General features: G+C 35.8%; 1 protein-coding gene across 3 annotated transcripts in view; it reads left to right on the top strand.

Annotated features, from left to right (window-relative positions):
* Positions 1-21,490, top strand: part of Fstl5 (follistatin like 5) — a 393,360-nt gene that overhangs the window by 170,729 nt on the left and 201,141 nt on the right. For all 3 annotated transcript variants that reach the window (XM_038348044.1, XM_038348043.1, XM_038348042.1), the window contains exons 4-5: positions 5,428-5,624; positions 18,602-18,722. In XM_038348044.1, coding sequence (XP_038203972.1) covers positions 5,428-5,624; positions 18,602-18,722 — 318 coding nt within the window. The remainder of the gene's footprint in view (positions 1-5,427; positions 5,625-18,601; positions 18,723-21,490) is intronic.

The raw sequence follows: 21,490 nt of genomic DNA, 5'->3' as shown, positions 1-21,490 counted from the left end.
TGTTTTAAAGATTGTCTGATGTGTATATATATATATATATATATATATATATATATAGTGTGTGTGTATCATACAGATACAAAAAGAACACATTTACAATTTATTTTGTCTCTCATGATTATGAGAGAAATGAACAGATGTCATTAGTACAGAGAAGTTTAAAAATCACAAACTCATATAGCATGAAGTATTTCAGGGGTCTATAAAAATAGAAGGCTTATTCCATACTTTAATTCCCTACTCAGTGACCCAAGTCTTAATACTAGCTATTATGACTAAAAAAAAACATTTGTCCCAGAGCAGCATCCATGTAATCCCAATGCTGGGGAAGCAAAGATAAGCGGATCCCTGAGACCTGGTGGCTAGGCACTCTGGTCAGGCTGTGGTATGAGAATTTGTCTTGGAAGAGTCAAGTGGCTAAGGATTAAGGGAGACACCAGACACTGACCTCTGGTTTCCACATGCACATGGATGATTATGTACTCCCACTCCTACTTGAATATATATGAACACAAACACACGCACAATAAAATCATGGAAATAAATCGACAAATATGTTTAAAGCTGTTTGGTTTTTTTTGGATGTATTAAGAGATGGTAACTGAACATTTGCTAGTCAACATTCACTGAAACATCCACAGACAAGAACAACTGTCCATTGCTAAATTATGTACCATGTAAGGGGTAGTAAAATACCTCCACAACAAGCAAGAAGGTCAGGTCAAGTTATAAACAATCAATATTTTAAAATACTCTAATATCTGAGTATTTTTTTAAAATTACCCAAACTGTATTAGGTATCATATCTGAAAAGCATTCAAATCAAAACAACAGATTGGTTGCAACTTGTAAAAGTAGTACTCATGTTTATTTCATGCAATCCTAGAAAAATCAAATAATATTTATGTCAATATTGCATATTTTAAATTAATAGGTAGATACATACATATGTAAAATAAGAAATATTTATATGTAACCCTCAAAGAATATTTTCTTCCATGATGAACAGAAAATTTAAGTAAGAGACAAAGAAGAAAAAAAGAAATATTGAGTATAAATCACAATGAAAACTTTGCTTCTTTTAATCTTTACAAAATAGAAATCTAGACATTCTTTCAAAAATATCTTCGAGAAGTAGTCTGCAATAAACTTCTGAAGATTACTGGCTTTAAATTCAAAGCCCTGTAGTTCATTTTCATCTGAAGGGAAACATGAAAACGGAAGGAACCAAAGCCGTCTTCTTAGGTTATATATTTGTGAGGTGAATATTAGAAATTTTACATTACAATCGAGTTTAAAAATTTTGTAGAATTTAGGGATGTATTTAAGTGAACATCTTATAAATTTATCCTAATAATATTATAACAATACCGACAAGAATAAAACCAAGGTAATGAAATAGCCATTTTCCCTGCTATGAGTTATGTTGAAGTAATCTTTGCGAACACAGTTCACAGACTTTTTCTTCACACAAGTCAACACCATATCAAAGAATTATGCCTCCATGTGAACTTGTATTAGTCTTTTAAATAAAAATACTAATTTTGTCCTATGTACAGGCAAAACCACACATTTTTTTGCAGATACCAAATTGTTGACTGGCTTTTATGGAATACTTTCATTTTTTGAAAAGGGCAGTGTCTTCTTCTTCCATATTCTCCCGACTAATTTGGAATAGTCAGGCTATGTGACTGTTTTTCAAGAAATAGACTTCAACATTTAATTTTACCTGAAAAAAGCTATTGTCCTTTCTTCTTTCAATAATCTAGTCATTATTCTGCCTTTTTTAAGAGAAATCTCTACCATGCTGCCAATGGGTACAATAGGGGCAGAATGTTATGACAGTGACCAACTGATTTCTGATTGGACTTAAGAATTATTTATAGGACGAATTACATACCTGGTTGTGTAAATCTGACCAAAACCCCATGGTCGTGAGAGCTCATCAATCCCAGGAGTAAACCTACTTTTGTTATTCTGTTAAATAGGCACAGTGTCAAGCTGCCTTCTGAATTCATCTATCTATCGATAGATTAGTACAGCTTTTATACCTTATCAAAGATATCTTTGCACAGTAGATGTTTAGCACAGGAACAACTGATGAAAGTGCAGAGAGTAGATGTGAAGTGTTCATCCACAAATTACTTAAACAGGGCTCTCCAGCATTTTGATTAGTTGTAGGTTTTTTTTTTTTTTTTTTTTTTTTTTTTTTTTTTTTTGGTTTTTTCAAGACATCATTTCTCTGTAGCTTTAGAGCCTGTCCTGGAGCTAGATCTTGTAGACCAGGCTGGTCTTGAACTCACAGAGATCCACCTGCCTCTGCCTCCCGAGTGCTGGGATTAAAGGCGTGTGCCACCACCGCCCGGCAGCTGTAGTTTTCTGTAATGGTCCTCACACTACATCAAGGACCAGAATAGCACAATAACCCTGCAGGATCAACAATGGTACACATACCTTGGTGGAAAGCAATGGTTCTCTAATTGAATCTGAGATGTGCTCAATAAGATGGATACTATGGCTGGTACTCAAAAACTATCAAGTCTTACTGTCTCTATAGGTGGGTATTTTCACATGAATGTGTTTTCCTGCAGAGGCTGGAAAAGGATGTCTGATCCTCTGAAACTGGTGCTATTGGTGGTTGTGAGCCTACTTAAGTGATTGCTGGTAATTGAATCTGGTTCCTCTGCTGGAGCAGCACATGATCTGAACCTTTGAGCCATCTCTCTAGTCCCCACATTATTTTAATTAGAGAAAAATAAGAGTAAAAATACTTCAAATGTATATACTTCAACTGTAAATATCCATTAAAATACATTGTCATGCTTATTTCTTCCTTCCAGTATACTCTTACTGATAATCTGATTTCCCTTTTGTGATGATGTGGGATGTCCTTCTGTGTATGTGTTTCTTTTATTGATTGATAAATAAAGCTGTTTTGTCCAATGGCTTAGAAGTGTAAAGCAAGACAGGAAATCTGAACAGAAATATATAGAGAAAGTAGGCAGAGCCAAGAAGATGCCATGTAGTTCTGAAGGAGACAGATGCCAGAAACTTACTGGTAGGCTACAGCAGTGTGTTGATACATAAACTAATAGAAATTGCTTAATTTAAGATGTAAGAGTTAGTTAATAGGATGTCTGAGCTAATTGGCCAAGCAGTGTTGTAATTGATATAGTTTCTGTGTGATTATCTGGGTCTGGGAGGCTGGGAAAAGAACATGCAGTCTCCTCTTACATGTACTCTAAACTCAACCTCCAAACACCCACTTTTCATCCTCTGACCTGCAGAGAGTTTACAAATTTTTTTTGCTGAAAGTCCTTCATTATCAGCTCCAGAAAATTATTCCACATTGCCCTAGACTAACGGAAATACCATTAAAACATTCAGGTTTGTTTTGAGTAAGTTAGCCCGTCTTTCAGTCTGTACAGAAATCCAAGTCAGAGCTATTGGAATGGTTGGCTGTGCGTTGCCATCCTTCCTCCCAGGATGCACATATGTGTAGCACCACACAGATGCCTGAAGCCTTGCTGCTGTGCTGTTCTTCCAGACACCAAGATTGCTAGCTATCAAAGTTAGGTTTGATCACTGCACTCCTTTGGCAGTGAGTTCTTTGCTATTATGGAAACATTCGTGTTCTTCTTCAGTGAGAACAGATAATGCAGAGTTGACTTATTGTATGGCAGCCCATGTACTTATTCATTGCAAAAAGGGACTTGGATTACTAAACACCCAGGTGTCTGCACAGTAGTCATTTCACTGCCTTTGAGAAAAGTAAGATCTGCCTTTTTTCTAGCATAGGTTGTTTCCCATCTTGTCTTGAAAGACAATGGAACTTCAAAATGCTGTTTTCAACCTTAGTCTTCTCAGACGTGTATTTATATATCTTTAAGAATCTTCTATTGAAATTGTCAGTGCTGTCAAGCCTAATTGTTAAAAGCAACTCAATTATAGAGCTAGGTTTTTAACTAAAAATAAGTTGTAAAGTTTCCACCTTATACAGAATCTACTGTTTTCATTCATAATCGCACTAACCACTGTCATTTTATAGTACATTTTGTGTCATGCTTCCTGTCAGCAGTTGAATTATCTCAATATTATAGTTATACAGACTTCCTCGTAAGGACATGTGAAGCCAAATCCTTTGTGAAATAATTATATAAAGATACCAGGGCAGTTTTATTAGTTTTAATTTTTGTTTTGTGTTTATGAGAAACATTACATATCCAATTATTTTAATTAATTCTAATGCCCCTGTTATTAAGATTTATACACAGGAGATACTGAAAATGTGTTAATATCTGTATTGCAATTAATTTTAACTTAGAGATGAGATTTGCAAAGTAAAAACTCCTCGGTATAAAATGAAAACACATTATTATATGATAATCTCGTACTTTAAAAGGAAGAGAGTGGATACCTACCAAGGCAGCAAGAAAAGTCACATATGCAGCTCCTAATTTGAGCGTTCTGCTATTGAGGATTTTCAGATGGGGGGAGAAATTGCTAAATATAAACAGACAGGCTGAAATGCAGGATAGTTTCTTAAGACAGATCAAAATTTTATAAATATATTTAATTTAATACTGCCTAATATGGTACAATAATTGTGGCCCAACAGAGTTTAAGTGCAAAATCAGGCAGACTCTAATCTTTTGCCTTCTTATGCTAACCTCTTTTCCAGTGGTGGTGCATGCCTTTAATCCCAGCACTTGGGAGGCAGGGGCAGGCGGATCTCTGTGAGTTCGAGGCCAGCCTGGTCTACAAGAGCTAGTTCCAGGCCAGGCTCTCAAAAAGCTGCAGAGAAACCCTGTCTCGAAAAACTAAAAACAAAACAACAACAAAAAAAAGAAGCAGATATGTTTTATGTTTACTGTAGGCATGTTTGTGTGTGTGCATCTGTGCAACTGAGTGAGGCTGTCTGTGGAGGTCAGAACAGTGTGTGGAACCTCAGGAGCTAGGGTAGCAGCTGCTGTGAACCAACTGCTATGGGTGGCAGAAACAAAACTTTAATCCTCTACAAGAACAGAAAGAGCTCTTACCTACAGGACCATTTTCCCAACCCCTGATCATTATTTTGTGCATTTTTTGTGTTTATCAATGGAGAGTTGTAGTACAAGGATAAGAACTGAGGCAATTAATTTAAATTCTGAAGCCAGTTAGTAGCATGTTTTTCTGGGTTTCTGAAAATATTAATGTCTTTCTCATAGAAAAACCAAAACAACAGTAAATTTTGTCAGCTTGGCAGATAGTTTTCCATCACCCTGGAAACAGTTCATTAATTTTTTCCAAGTTTTAAAGTATGCAAAATTGAAAATTAAAAAAATTATATTGCATACATCAATCATATAACATAAATTTTTAAATATTAATAAAATAATTTCTTCTCAATAAGATTGATTCAAAAATAACTCAAATTTTTTGTTACAGGAGACAACTGCTTGGCCACTGAGTACAACAAGATGAAAAGTATGCTTTTAGATTTACAAAATCAAAAGTACATTACACAAGAAAATGAGAATTCTAACGGTGATGACATATCTAGGAAGAAGCTGTTGGTGGATCAAATGTTCAAGCATTTTGATGCAGACAGTAATGGACTTGTAGATATTAATGAACTAACTCAGGTATGACCAACAATTAAATAAAATATATTGCTTAAGTATAGTAGATAGTTTTATTTTTGTTAGAATTTACTCTATAGAATAATATATTTTATTCATAAAACCAAAATAGTGGAAATGAAATGTTATCACTATTTGACTACCTAACTGGTTATGGAACTATAGGCAGTGGGATGGTGGTATTGAATCCAGCCTGGGATACAAAATTTGATCTTGACTCGGAGAGCCAGGGACTTGGGATATCACTAAGTATGTGTAAGCTGGGCTTCTATGATCATAACCACAGGGGAAAACAAAAAGAGGCTTAACTAATTTATCAGCAGCATTTATCAAAGTACTTTCTATTTTGTAGTTTAAAAAAATATGATATTTTCTCTATCTTAAACTATAAGCTGTGTTATGGAACTTAAAATATTTCTCCTGATCTATTCTGGAATGTTTGTAATTTTCACTTTCTGCCAATGTATAAGGTATGTATTAGGAGTATTTGAAGCAGAGGGTGTACACATGGTGGTGATGACAATGTTGTATGCTGTTGTGAAGTACAGCTCTTAATTTAAACTGATCAAGATGTTGACTACGATGTATCTTCATTTGCTTTAATGTTGCATAAATGTTCAGGCAAGATTATTAACTTTGTCTTATGGCTTGTGTGTGTCTTTCATACTTGAGCAATGCAGGACTCTTGTATGAATCTGAAGTACTCATTTCTAACTTATAAATTTGTTATAATTTATATTTCAGGTGTTTAACAGAGTACATCAATCTAATATTTTTTTTTTTAGTTTTAAATGTTAGGTATTAGTGCGACAATGCCCCTTTAGATATAAGTATGTATTGACATGCCAACTTTATTAAATGATACTCTTGAAGCATTTATCCAGTTTTCCAGGCTATCAAATTGGAATATAGAGTTGTCTCTTTTTTAAATTTTTGTTGAAAACAGATTCTTTTCTCATATAATACAATGATCACAATTTCCCCTCCCTCCATTTCTCCCAGCTACTCCCTGAACCCCTTTTTCCCCCAGACCCATGTCCCCTCCATTTTCTCTTCAGAAGAAAATAAGCCCCCAAGAGACAACAGCCAAACAGAACAATACAAGATACAATAAAACAATGCAATAGTCTTCATATCAAAGCTAGACAAGGCAATCCAATAAGAGGAAAAGAGTCCCAAGAGCAGGCAAAAGAATCAAAGAAAAATCCATTCCCACTGTTAAGAGTCCCACAAAACCAACAAGCTAACAGTCATAACATATAAACAAATAATGTGGTACAGATCCATTCAGGCCCTGTGCTTGACCTTTCAGTCTCTGTGAGTCTATGTGTGGCCTGCATAATTGTTTTAGTAGGCCATGTTCTCCTGGTGTTTTTATTCTGTCTGATTCGTGGAAACGTTCTTCCCCTTCTCTGCATAGTTCTATTATCTCAGAGGTGGAGGGAACCAATGCGAACCTCCAGTTAAGGCTCACTGCATATTATCTGGCTTGTGGGTCTCTGCACCTGCTTCATCTGCACCTGGGGGAAGCCTCACTGATGACGTAGTTGACAAGTGGACAAGGCTATGAGTATATGAGTATATGATCTATGAGTATAGCAGAATTTCATTGTGTCATTTCAATTCATTGATTATTTTTGATCAGTTGCTTTTGGTCCTACACCCTAACTCTCTCCGGTACCTAGCCTCTCTTTCGGTCCTTCTAGGCATTGTAGTACTTGGGCTTCCTCTTGTGACATGGGCTTCAAGTTAAATCAAACATTGGTTTGCCTTCCCCGCAAATTCTGTGCCACCGTTGCCCCAGCAAATCCTGCAGGCAGGACAGATTGTAGGTTTTGTGGCTGAGTAGGTGTCCAGGTTTCTCTTTCGGTATCCTGCAGAATACCTTCTCATACCAAAGAGACTAGAAAACAGGGGTGAAGGCTCCATACGGGCACCAGGGAGACCTCCTCTATGTTCAATAAGCTGTGTGGATAGTGGGCTTGACAATGGGACCTGCTGTCCGTTTTCAGAGAGTGACCTTTGGTTGTTTAGGAATCTCCGGGGATTCCCTCCCTCGGCCACTCAGCTGAATATAACCTTTTCCAACCTCTGGAATTTTGCCTGGCTACAAAAGACGAATAATTCAGACTCCATATCCTCCATTACTAGGAGTTCTCACCAGAGTCACCCTCATAGATTACAGGACGTTTCTACTGCATTAGGTTTCCACACAACCCTCATAATGCTTCCCTATTCCAACTGTCTCCCTCATTTTCCTCTATTCTGCTTCTAATCCATTCTGTCCATGTTTTCCCTAGATCCCTTTTCTTTACCTAATCTTTCTGGATCTGTGAATTGTAGCTTGATAGTCATTTACTTATTAGCTAACCTCCACTTATAAGTGTTCACAGGCCCTTTAGTGATGTTCTTATTTATCTTTCCATAACACATTAGTATCTTCATCACTAACGGTATATAGTGAACGTGTCGATATCTCATCTACCATTTGTTGTTCAGGATAATAATAAAAAATTTATGTGGGCTCTTGGAAAATATGTAATAAATACATTTTAAAAGCTTTTACCTATTGTTTGGAGGGTTTAGTTGTTTCTTTAAGCAAACTATATGTCAAGTATTGCAATGCTTAATGTGCTTTATATTTTCTTAAGGCTTAAAAATATTTTATAATAACATAAAAATTAAAAATAATTAAATTTTAAGAAGCAAAATAAATAAGTTCCAGTTTTATCTGTGAATAATTTATAGGTCATTTGCACAGAATAATATTTAATATTATTATAAGTTTTACAAGTTACAAGTGATTCTAAGTTAAACCAGTTAAAAGTGATAATTGAAGTCTACAACTTCTCTCTGAGATGTTATGATTAGTGGAATCCGTCAGCATGCATTTTTTCCTTACTGTCCACAGTGAAGTTATACTCTGAAGTTTTTCATGCATATTTAAAGTGGATCAGCAGCTACATCTTGTCTTTTTCAGAGAAAATTCACAATAAAAAGCAGTAATTGAAGATGACAAGATTACAGTTAACTTGAAAGCATCATAGTTAAGAACTTATTAGCAGGAAGAAGAATGTTATCTATAATGAACAGACTGGTTGTAGAGATGAACATTCGAATTCCCACTTTTAATGATAGTTTTAACAACACATATGTTGTTTTGGTATGTAGAATATGTCCAAATAAAAATGTGAATTTAATGTAAAGTCTTAAATATTTAATTGAATGATATTCCATATAATTGATAAAATAGGCATTAGATCACAGGCTAGACTTGCCATTGTCATTTGAAGTTCTAAAAGAGTTTCAAATGTAAAGTTAAACAGTAAGTGTCAATAAATATTAATATAGTATATTCCTTTACCAAGATCAAAAGGAAATAGTCTGTTGACAAAGGAATTAGGGCCTAAAGTGAACAATTCCTACAATGCTTTTGAGTTATTGATTTTTATGATTGTAAGGTGGCAATCGAGAACTTTGATTACAAAGCTACATATTTGCTATGTAAAATTTGGGGAGTCACTTCAATTCTCAATTTCACATATTATCTGGGAACTGATAATGTCAATAGTAATTAGTACATAAATTAGATGTGGTACCTGTTGAGTTGTATATATACAAACTTTGTATCACCTTCATGACTATACAGGCAGCATGATGTGAGATATGGCACATTCAAATCAGACTTTCATGAGGGCACACTGGGAAGATCATGGAGGTAAAGAGGACATGACCCAATAATAATTGATAAGGTCAAAATATAAATGTAGGAAATTCAGATATCTACATTACGATCAAAGTTTGTTTATGAGATTTCTAGAAAATATCAAAAAGTGATACTTCACTTAATATTATATGTGCTTAGACCTCAAGCATAGTTCATTGCTATTTTAGCATGATATTTTTATATAAAAGGAATATCAGTGATTTATTAGCAGTGCTCACAGAGAGTTTGTTTGTTAATTGTCCTGGAACTCTTACATCTCATGGGAGATAAGGGTTCCTGTTCTTTCCTGTGCCCTCAAAACATTTCCTGCCTTTCTGGTACGCCATAGCAGGTCCAAAGGGGTAACTGATGAATGTCCAGAGAAGAATAATCAACTCCTATACTGTAATCTGTAGGGTAGCGCTTCCTTGCCTGTGGGAATACATATATACTCCCACTTGGAGCCTAAAACAACACATAAATTCTAAACATTCATGGATATACATGCTTTTTATGTAGTTTATCAGTTTGTCACTGGAAAAAAAGTAGTACAAACAACAAAATAGAATAATTACTGAAATGTACTGTAACATAATAGGTAGCATTCTGAAATTTTCTAATACTAATACACACACAGAGAGACAGAGAGACGCACACACACACACACATGAGCAAAGGTGACATTGACAATAGTTGTCCATTGCTAAATAAAATCATGGAGAGCAAAATACTGGATAAATAAGTAATAGACTATAGTTATTTTCGTCAAATAAAAGGACGAAGGGCAAGTCTGGTGGAATACCAACATTAACTAGTATTGACTGTTAACTTGACAGGATCTACAGCTACCTAGGAGATAAACCTCAATACGAATTTATGACAGGCTGTTTAAATTAGGTTTTCTGTGGATATGTCTCTCAGGGACTGTCTTATTAGGAACATTTATATGAAAAGACCCAGTTTAAAGGAGAGGTACACTTTTTTTCCATGGGCTTTGGTCATTAGTACACAAAAAGAAGATAGCTGAGCTCTCCCTCTCTCCATCTCTGCTGTGGGAACTCCTTCAGCCAATAGCAATAAGAGACCACACCCAGATGGGCTGGTCTCTTAAAGCTATTGGCTGAAGGAGTTTCTACTTTTGTCATTCCCAGAGTAGACATTATTTCTAGTAATGCCCTGTGTACACATCTGCCTCTCTGTTTCTAGCCCCTCATTTGTGTGTGTGTGTGTGTGTGTGTGTGTGTGCGCGCGCGCGCGCGTGCGTGTTGTATGTATTCATGTGTGCATGTGTGTGGGTGAAAATGTATGTTAGGTGATTTCCTTGACTGTTCTCCATTTTATTTATGGCAGATCTCTTACTCAACTCAGACTCATCCACATATATAGTGTAGTCAGTTTACTTTTGTGGATCTTGTCTCTGCTACCACATGCAGGGATTACAGGAGGTCCAGAGCTGCTCTGTGTTTATGTAGGGTCAGGGTGCCAGTACCCAAACTCTGATCCTCACACTTGTCCTTTGTCCTCTGGGCCATCCCCTCATCTCTCTCTTCCTCTTGACTGTGGACATAATGTGACAAGTTGCTTCAAGTTCTGGCCAGCTTACTTTCAACATAAGCCCTTCCTGTCTGAAGTTGTTTTTTTTCCAATTAGGTTTTTTTCACATACCATCAGTAAAAGAGCAAATCTGTGACATTTAGAGCAAAATATTGATTACTGCTTAGAAACGTGTGGTCTTCCCTTCTTGATAGAATAAATCCTATGTGGACTATGAGTAGATAGTGCAGATAGATGTTTTAAAATGTGAGAGCTCTTGCTTCCTTTGCAGAGGACCCTGGGGAGAGCCATGACACTCACATTTAGTGGCTCCCAACTACCTGTTAACTTCAGTCATAGAGTGTGAGATCTTCTGAACCTCTTCAGGCACCTGCATGCATGTGGTATACAGTTGCACACTCAGACACATAGGTATAGTATATAATATGTATACATGTGTGTGTGTGTGTGCATGTGTATGTGTGTGTATGCCAAATAAAAATACCAAAATAAATCTGTAAGAATAGAGAAAGGATGACATAGGATTTTCTTTTAGCATCGCCCTGTGATAATGAGTTCAAAACTGTAGCAATAGTGAATATATTGGCGTAAGGTTTTTTCTTCCATTTAGATTCTGTCATCTTAATAAGCCAATTCACATTATAAATACATATTACATTAAAATGTTTTTCTAATGGGCACATATGCCAACTCTTTATTAACATTATAGAAAGAGCTACTTCTTTACATCATTTATATTATCCTGTTATATAAATTTGATTTACAATGCCATTGGCTCAATGACAACCACATGTGAATACACTTACAAAGTTAAATAAAAAGTAAAAATATTAAAAGGAAGTTTTTTTACAGCTAACAAGGTAGGAATGATATTCATGATTTTGCAATATTTACATGTAAAAAGTGTTTGTCTTAAAAAATAATTAAAATAGTTATATAGGGACAATTGAAACTTATTTGTATTGATGAATATTGAAGTCTTTATATCTATGTTCAGTAGAGATATTGATCTGTAGCTTCCAGCCTTCAATGATTTTCTCTCTCTACTACTATTATCATCCCTCATCCCATCTTCTCCCTCCCTTCAGTGTCTCTTTGCCTCTTCTTTTCTTCTGATTTCTGGTTTGTGTTAGAAGCAGAGTGCAGACCTATTAGAATGTGCTATAGAAGATTAAGATCCTCTTCAAAGTTTTGTTAAATGTTTAGCAGACTTCACTATTGGCATTATCAACCATGGGTTTTCTTTTGATGGAAGATATAATTATGACTATCTTCTCACTGTTAATGGGATGTTTTAATTTCTTCATGGATTATATGATTCAATTAGGTATATTGTGTGTATGTGTACTTGTTCAAGAATTTGCTCATTTCTTCTTGTCAAACTTGGAGGTGTGTATTTCTTAATAGACTCTTGATATGCAGTGAATTTTTGTAAAAATTATAATCTCTCTGATTTCATTACTATTGTCTTCTTTCTTTTGTTCTTATTAGTTAAGCTAAGGATTTATATATTTTATTTAAAGAAAGCTATACAAAGAACAACTCTCACTTCATTGATCTTTGTATGGCTTGGTTCTCTGTATTTTATTACTCTTCTGATCATCTGTCTTGCCTTCTTGATACTAATTTTCAAGTTTTGTTTTTGTTTTCTTAGCTCCTTAAAGCACAATGATAGGCTAATTTTTCGAGACTTTCTTTTTTTCATGTAAGTGACAGCTGTAGATTTCTCTTTTAGTACTTATGTAGTTATATCCTTGAGCTTTGGGTAGTTTATTTTCCATTATTGTTTGTCTCAATAAACTTTCAATCTTATTTAATTTTTGATTTAATTGTATGGATTTTTCAATAATGTCAATCTGAATCCAAAAAGATATTCTTGTTATTGATTTCTCCTTTTGCTGTATTATCGTTTCTAAATAAATTCCTCAAAATTTTAAGTTTTTAAAACTGTTATTAGTGCTCTTTTGTGTGCAGCTATATAAGATAGCCTAGAGAATGTGTCCGTGCACTGAATTCTGTAGCCGCTGGATGCAATATACTGCATACGAATGCCAGGTTGATTTGGTTTAGGTATACTTTAATTCCGGGATTCTAGATGGTTTTCTGTCTAGGTGTTCTATCCACCGCTGAATGTAGGATGTTGAAGTCCTTGCTATTCCTGTGATGTAGGCTACAATTCTCCTCATCTATGTTAGTATTGCCTCTATATACTTGAGTTCTCTGATATTCGGTTGATATTGAAAGTTTGATTTATCTGGACCAACTCTATATACTTGAGTTCTCTGATATTCGGTTGATATTGAAAGTTTGATTTATCTGGACCAACTTCCTTCTCATTGTAAATTGACTTTAGGTTTTTCTTTTTACTGTTTTTGAGTAGTTTATTTCAGTAGACAAAGGTATGATTACTACTGCTTGCTTAAAAACATCCGTTTAAGCCGGGCAGTGGTGGCGCACGCCTTTAATCCCAGCACTCGGGAGGCAGATGCAGGCAGATTTCTGAGTTCAAGACCAGCCTGGTCTACAAGAGCTAGTTCCAGGACAGGCTCCAAAGCCACAGAGAAACCCTGTCTCGAAAAACCAAAAAGAAAAAAAAATCCGTTTAAATAGAATATATTTTTTTCACTCGGTCTTTCCATCTATGTGTGTTCTAAGAGATGATATAGTTTCTTGTAAATGACATTTACAAGATTACAAGTGGATTTTTGTTATTGTTTTAGTTTGGTTTTCTGTTGTTCATTTTTTAAGCTTTTAATCACTCAGGTTTTTAATTAGAAAATTTGTTCTATTTTTACTTTATTATGACCAGCAATATTTTATCACTTCCATTCCCTATTTTTCAGGTGTTAAGTTTCTCTCCGTTTCTCTCTCATTTTTTATGTTTAGTTTTTCTTCACTGATATGTTTTGACTCGTGTCTTATAACTTTTATTTTGTCAATGTGCTGATTGTTTTCATCAGCTAGACACAAACCATAGAATTTGAGAAGAGGGAACTCCAGCTCAGGAACTGTCTCCATCAGATGGGCCTATAGGCAAGTTGTCGAACATTTTCTTAATGATTAATGTGAAAGGGCCAAGATCTCTGTGCATTGGGTGCTATATGAAAAGTTGCTGAGCAAGCCAGAGAAAGCAGGCCAGTCACCAGCCTTTCTCCAAGGTTTCTGCTTCCATATCAGTCTCCAGGTTCTTCCTTGAGTTTCTCTATTGACTTCTCTTAATGAAGGTCTATCACGTGGAAGAGGAGGTCAAATCCCTGATTTAGCCTTGGTCGGTGTTTTATCACGGCTATGGAAAGCAAACTGGAAGAGTGCACTATTAGATTTTGCTTTGTTATTTTCACAAGTCCCACAGAAACCATCCTTTGGTTAAAGGCAGATGCTTTAAAATTATCCTTAAAATGGAAGAACAAAAGAAGAAAAACATAATTGCTAACTACAGATGTACGTGACATTTTCTCCAAACTTTCAGTTTGGTAACACGTTTACTTCTTTTATTGCCTTTCTCCTAACATATCAGTTTAATAATCATGTACTCACGCTTGTTTCTTTCATTTTGAAAAAGTTTTACTAGCATATTATATAAACCTTGGTGTGATATTTGCTTAATTTCTGGTTGGTTGGGAATATCTGTGCTCCATTTTCTCCCTCATTTCTAATCTGTGTGTCTGTCTGTCTGTCAGTCTGTCTGTCTGTCTGTCTGTCTCTCTCTCTCTCTCTGCTACTGTGTGTGTGTGCATGTGTGTACTGTATGCATATGTCTGCTTTACTAAGGACTGACCTTAAAGCCTCACACATGGCAAAAAGGCACTCTCCTGTTGTGCTTTAGCCCAAATTCTCCTTCATCCCAGGAGGATATGATATGCTTATTGATAACCGCCTTAGAAACACTGGGACCTTAGAAGATGGAGCCGAAAAATGAGGCAGACTGAAATCTCTTGCAATAGCCAGTTTTATTCAGAGCATTAGACATTTTATATCCTCAGGGTCAAGAAAAGTCACCAGAGTAAAGTTCAAATGAGTTAAATCTGTAATAATCCCAAGGACAAGGTGCACATGGCAAAACCATGTGTTTTTTTCCATAGAGGCATATTCACAAATATCTACAACCAGTCATAATAAATAATCTAAAGTGAACTCACTCTTACCTACTACTCCTGTGAGGGGCATGAAAACACATTTCAAGAGGATTTCCATGTTCTCTAAGAAACTGAGGTCACCACACACTTGTCCTTTTTTGTTTTTTGTTTTTATTTTTAATTCAAAATTTCTACCTCAAGGGTCATTGTGTCTTACAGTTGCTGGATGTTAATATTGCAGGTCTAGTCGAGATGCAAAGCAATTCAGAACTTACTCATCTATTAAAAGGCAGGCCGAGTCATTCAGCAAACTGTACTAGCTGAAATCAGAGAAGAGATAGTGGAGGTAGGGCCTTGATCATTAATTAAAGCACTATGCAGGATGGCACCTGAGGACTTTAACTACAGGCATTTGCATGGTCTCCTTAGGTGAATCTCAGGTCTACACCTCAATTGTCATTATAGTAGGCTGAGTCTACTCTGCTCTTGGCATATCCCTTTTCACACAATGCATACCTAGAAGCTTCATCTGTTTACACAGTCCTGAAGGAGGATCTTTTGGGTTTTGCCTGGTGTTGAGTTTCATTATGAGAGTCCAGCGTTCTTTTACAGAACCTTCTGTGGCTCATCCTCCATCTCACCATGGAGCACATGGAAATTTTTCTCTGTGCGTCCCACACTTAAAAGAGTGCTGGAAGATTCAGTTCCTCGCTGACTGTCAGTGTTGAGTCCAAAGCTACATCCAATCTGTTAGCACAAGGTCAGAGCTAGAGTGTCTTTGTCGAGCACTGTGTTTCCATGGTGGGCCTGTCTCTGAGTCCCAAGTTAAGGGCATCACAATCTCTTCCCAGCAAAGAAGTCACCTTTCCCATGATGTACCACTTGGAGTTTAGATATGCTTAAGTGGGAAAGCCTTTCCTTCTCGACTTCAAAAGAGTCTTTGCTTATGACTATGCTAACATGTTTCAGTAGTTTCCTAATTCTGTGGAGTATCTGATTTTCATAGTTCTTGTGAACATGATTTCTTGAAAATTAATTATGTAATTAAATAAATTTAAAAATTAATTGATTAAATAATCCAACTGATATTACTCCAAATAAACAATTCTTAGTGATTTTTCCAATAATCTTGCTCTGTTCTCAGTTAACGACCTTTTTTTTTTTTTTTACTTTCTTATCATAAGTTGTATTTCAAACTCTGAAAGAGTGACATAGTAAGAGAGGCACTTAGAATCTAACCATTGAGAAATTGACTAAAGAAGGAAGATTATGAAGACTAGTTTATTGTAATAAAATTTAAAAAATTCTAGACCAGAAATAATACAATATAAAAGCATCAAAGTACTGAATAATCACTGAGTTATGGTATTACTTTACAAAACTCTATAGACATTTTGTACAGATAGAAGTTCTAAACAATCATATGTATACATTATCTTGAACTGCATGATTATAATCCACTTTAGAAAAATCAAAAACAAGTAAGACCATCGAGTACCAAAAAGTTAGGAACTGATTTTCTGGGTCTAAAAATAAATTTAGTTTTGGCAGCAGATTAGAAAAAAATATGATAGAAAATGACAAAAAAAATACCTTAATGGACTTGTTTCATCTGTCCATTTTCAAATTTATGTGTGACTTAGGAGGACCTAACATTGGAATGTCTGATAGCTTCAGTGTTACCGTGTCCTAAGCATTGTCATAACACCAACAACGTGAATCTTCAGGAAAGACTACAGTGAGGATCGATCCATTCATTGCCAAATCCTAGCCCTTAGCAAAACCATTATAAGTGGTCTAATCAATAACAGAAGGACAATGACTGAGGGATCTGTCGCTTATAAATGGAAAAGTTTAATTTTCCCAAAAGGCTTATAGCAGTGATGGCTTCAGTCATTAGGCAGTATTGTTAATCCCTGGAGCTATAATGCATAGAGCATGTGGTATAATACTCGCCATCTACAGCAGTCATTTATAAGAACAGTTATGCCAGAGAACTCTCTGTCCTTCCTATCTCTATTTTGCAAATAGCAGCTTAACCAGTAAAAATTTAATACTATTGACAAGAACATATCTTTTAGTTGTAAGTGTAAAGTTCAAGTGAAGGCTTGCAGATTCAGAATGGCTAGTCGAACATACAGATGGTTCCTTGAGATGCATCAAATGTGGTTCTGGTTCATTTTTCCATATGGTGCTTTTTATTTGTACGATTTAAAATATAGTTTTAATAAAAATAAATAATATATTATTGAGGTCCTGTTTAGCAGTTAGGATACCACCATTACATGACACTGCTTTGTTGGTGTATGTTGATTCCATCTTGGGAGCGAGCCCATAAGTCATTCACACTCCATTTAATCGGGGTCGCCAAACCTCTAATCCAGCAAAGGGTAAAAATATATATTAAAAGCTCTAGAGGATCCTGAGAATGGGACCAACATGTGCCTCAATAACAAAATATATGTGAGATGCTGTGTTTTACGAAAAGAAGGACAAAACAATGTATATGCATGGTCAGAGTACACAAAAGCTGGTACCTGATATTCTGTAGGGGATTATTAATGATATGTATTACATAAAGGGAAATTACTTTTTAATGTTAAAGGATTATTTTTGGGTGAATTCTACATGACTTGATTGTGCTTGACAGCTTCTAGTGCAATGAATGGCAGTGTAATATTTATATTTATTTTTAAACTGATTAATGTAAATTGACTTGCAATAAATTAGACAGCTGTTAAGTGGCCTTGGCAGGACCCAAGTACACTCCTGGTGAGTACAGAGTTTATATTTTCTGATTGCCCTGCATCACTTTTCAAACAACAAACCATTCTGAGGCTGGTCTACAAGCAGTAGGAATGCTTCCTCTGGATGTGGTAGACTATTAAGGCCTGGGGAATTGAGACCACGGCAGTGCCATTCCACACCATGGATAGGAATGTCTGCTAAATTGTGTGAGCTCTGCTCTCTGACAAGCAATAGCCCAAATCATCAGAGTATAAAAATGCTGAAGCTCAGTCGATGGGAGTAGACAGAGTGAGATTGACAATGATGCTTTGCCTCATCACGCTAGAGTAGACTTGTTTTCCATTGGTGCATTAATTTTGTCTGGCTCCTAGAAACAGTCATTTGCTTAATAGTTCTTTTGTGAGCAGGGAGTCTGGCCCAGTCTCAAATGACTCATCTCCCAGCCACGGCAGAGTTTCAGCATAAGGGGAAAATAAAATCTAACTTCATTTTTCACAAATAATATGAAGAAGGAAGTAGTCACAGCATGTTGTACTTTTTGTAACAGGATGGAACCGTGTTTTCTTCTCACACGGGCCAATGAGGAACAGGACAAGGTTTTCCTGTGCAGGTGTCTCCCTGAGAATATGGAAATACAGCAAATAATACAAGACAAGTAGGAAATGTGCAGCTTTCTTAAGTTATACTGTGAGGTTTAGACAAATTCTAAGCCTGTTTTTCAATATCACCATTATAGCAGTTAAAATAAGTCGTTCAATAATAAAATTTCTGTCTGTGGTTGATTTGCTTTTTACTATTCTTCAGATTTCAAGTAATCTATTTTGGGATTGTTACCTATAAATATGTTACATAGAAATATTGAAACAAATATAAAGCTTGGCTGTTTTGATTGGCAGGTGATTAAACAGGAAGAGTTGAACAAGGACTTTTCTGACTGCACTCTGTACAATCTCCTCCAGTACGATGACTTCGATGCTGACAAGCACCTGGCTCTTGAAGAATTCTATAGAGCATTTCGTGAGTACAGCGTCAATCTTGATTTCATTTTGCTCTTTTTCTCGTGTTGCTTTATGCAATATGGTCTGTAAGCTTGATCCCAAAGTACAAGCTGTTTCTTAGCAGAAGTGTTACAGCGAAGAGAATTTAAGGTTCTGTCTCCTCGAAAACATTTGCAAAACTGGGGATTTTGCTGTTCTGAAACAGCTCTGCGGCCACGCTCTCTTCCCAGGCATCCTGTACCACACTGACTTTGGTGTGAGAGCCAGTTTATAAAGCTCCCTTGTGCTTGCTCTGGAGGAGAAGCAAAACTGACCTGTAGTTGCCACGCATCACAACCAATTTAATTACTTATGCAGTGGCATTTACAACTTCATTGGAAAAGCAAAATGAATTAGCAGATGAGGTTACTGTACATTCCAGGAGCTATTGAACTTTAGAATTTTTCTTTCTTTCACTGGAATAAAAAAAATCTATTTGTGCTAAGTGACTCCAGAACAATTTATATTCGTTTGAGTTGCTTAAATGTACTTCAGAAAGATCAACTGCACTCTATTTTAAAAAAAAATTAGAATGGTTGGTCAACATAAATTTCTTATCAGACTATTCTTTAAAAGTAACTTAAGGAGATGGGACTAGGAAGCCACAAGAAAAAGAATGAAAGAACTGTGCTCCAGAGAAAATCAAAAGAGCGGGTGACTGCAAAGTGCTAAAGAAGCATAGGACCCATTGAACTGAACAAGTGAAACCCAAACATGACATAGAGAGAGGGATAGCAAACAGAAAGAGTTACTCTGCAAAAAAAAAAGAAAGAAAAATCATATATATTTAATGTAAAAAATATTTGTTTAGAACTAAACTCCTTCCATGTAATAAGTGACTGCTTTGGGAGAGGCTACATAAAAATATTATTTCTTTCAGTTAGAGAGATGACTCAGAAGTTAAAACCACCTGATACTTTTACAAAAAACCTGGGTTCGACTGCCCCCATCTCTGTGAGATGGCTCCATGGGATCCACTGGTTTCTTTTGGCCTTTGAAACAGCATTCACACACATGGAATACTCACAAAGAGACACTAGCCATACTCATGTGTTAAAAAAAATAGCTGGAGGTTATATATTTGAAGATAAGATATATTATGTTGTTAAGATTTAATCAAGTTGAATGTTCTTTCATATGGAAAAGGGGGATTTGCCAGACAAGTGACTTAGTAAGTTATCGGTCCCTTAAGAGGGTTTGAAAAAGCTAATATACCTTGCAAAATAAGGAAAGGACAGAAATGAATCATTGTAAGTTTAGTTAAAGAAGGTGAAACAACAGAGGTTAAGGAGAATTTCTTTTTTTTTTTGCCTGTGACTTTATTTTTTATTTATTTAATTAATTTTTTAAATTGATATTTATTGAGCTCTACATTTTTCTCTGCTCCACTCCCTGCCTCTTCCCTCCCCCTTCAACCCTTACCCAAAGGTCCCCATGTTCCCAATTTCTGAGTATGCTCTCAAGATGATGTCAACTTGGCTGCTAAAAGTGTACATTGTACACCTCTCCTCACACTACATTAGGCATTCTTTTGGACCTTAAGAGGGCAGAATGAAAGAGAAAAATGATCGCTCATTAGGTAAAAATATGTACAAATAATTTAATATAAAACTCCAGCATCTTTCATTTTATAATGGCATACAAGGCAGAAGCCTTTAAAAAACAATTTAAAATAATGACTGGAGGTTGTCATCTGTGCTTTGATGGATAAGGTCTTTACAAATATTGTAGCAATGGAACTGCTTAGGTTCAGTGGCTTTAAACTTGAGGAGATGATCCAATGTCTAGAACACAAAAATGACGTAATCAAGAAGGCAGGTGCCTAAGATTTGCGAGTATTTAGGAAAAGTAGTCCAGCACTAGTGTGTTCCATAAGAAGTTCTATTGAATAGATAGTTAGGCTGTTTTTGCTTTGTTTTGTATTATTCACTAATTTTATTAATCATCTGTCTAAGTCTCAATGCTTAACCATTTTTCATTAGGAGAAAGCATGAGCTAAATAAAATGGGTGAAGCAATACTTCACAGGAGCTGGAAATAACTGAGTGATCTTCAGTTGATGAAGCGTTGAGAAGAGTGTTAAAGGGAAATGTTGGTGTTTTGTTGGTGGTGAAAGAGTGAGCTAGGAAACAAAGATAGTGTGAGCAGTTTGCTATTTTAAGCCAGCTCATGAGGATTCTATGCAATGGTATCAGAGTGTGTCAGCAGACAAGAATATTGCCTGCCTTATTGCTACTTGTTTTTCTTGGAAGGATCATTCTATGCTGTGGAATATAATTTGTTGTGGATGTGGAAGTGTATTGTTCTGAGAAGTGACATTTTACAATTCAAACTCAATAGCCAATGAAACCCAAATGTGATAAAACACCATTAACCGGGCACAAAACTACTTTATATAATGAACTATGTAACTTTTAAGAAGAAAAGTTATGGGGTTCTATTAACTCTTAGTTTATAAGACAAATTTAATGTAATGGATTTTAGTTATGGTAATGGAATTCTCTTACTGGTTACTTTAATGATTCTGCCCTTAGGTCTAAATTAAAGACAACTTAAGGGTCTACACATTCAGTATTTGAAACATAGAGATATGATAGGTAAGAAAAGCACTTAGCAGCCCAGCATGCTGGTCACACTTTGAAACCCAAAATTCAAATTTTAAAGATGAGATCAAAATTAAGCCAGCCAGAGCTATGTATCACGACACTGCCTCAAAACAAACTTAGACAACAATGAGGACAGAAAGAGA

Source organism: Arvicola amphibius, chromosome 11, assembly GCF_903992535.2.
Source record: "Arvicola amphibius chromosome 11, mArvAmp1.2, whole genome shotgun sequence".
Taxonomy (NCBI): Eukaryota; Metazoa; Chordata; class Mammalia; order Rodentia; family Cricetidae; genus Arvicola; species Arvicola amphibius.
The sequence above is the reverse complement of the archived record's forward strand: the minus strand, read 5'-3'. Positions and strand labels throughout refer to the sequence as shown.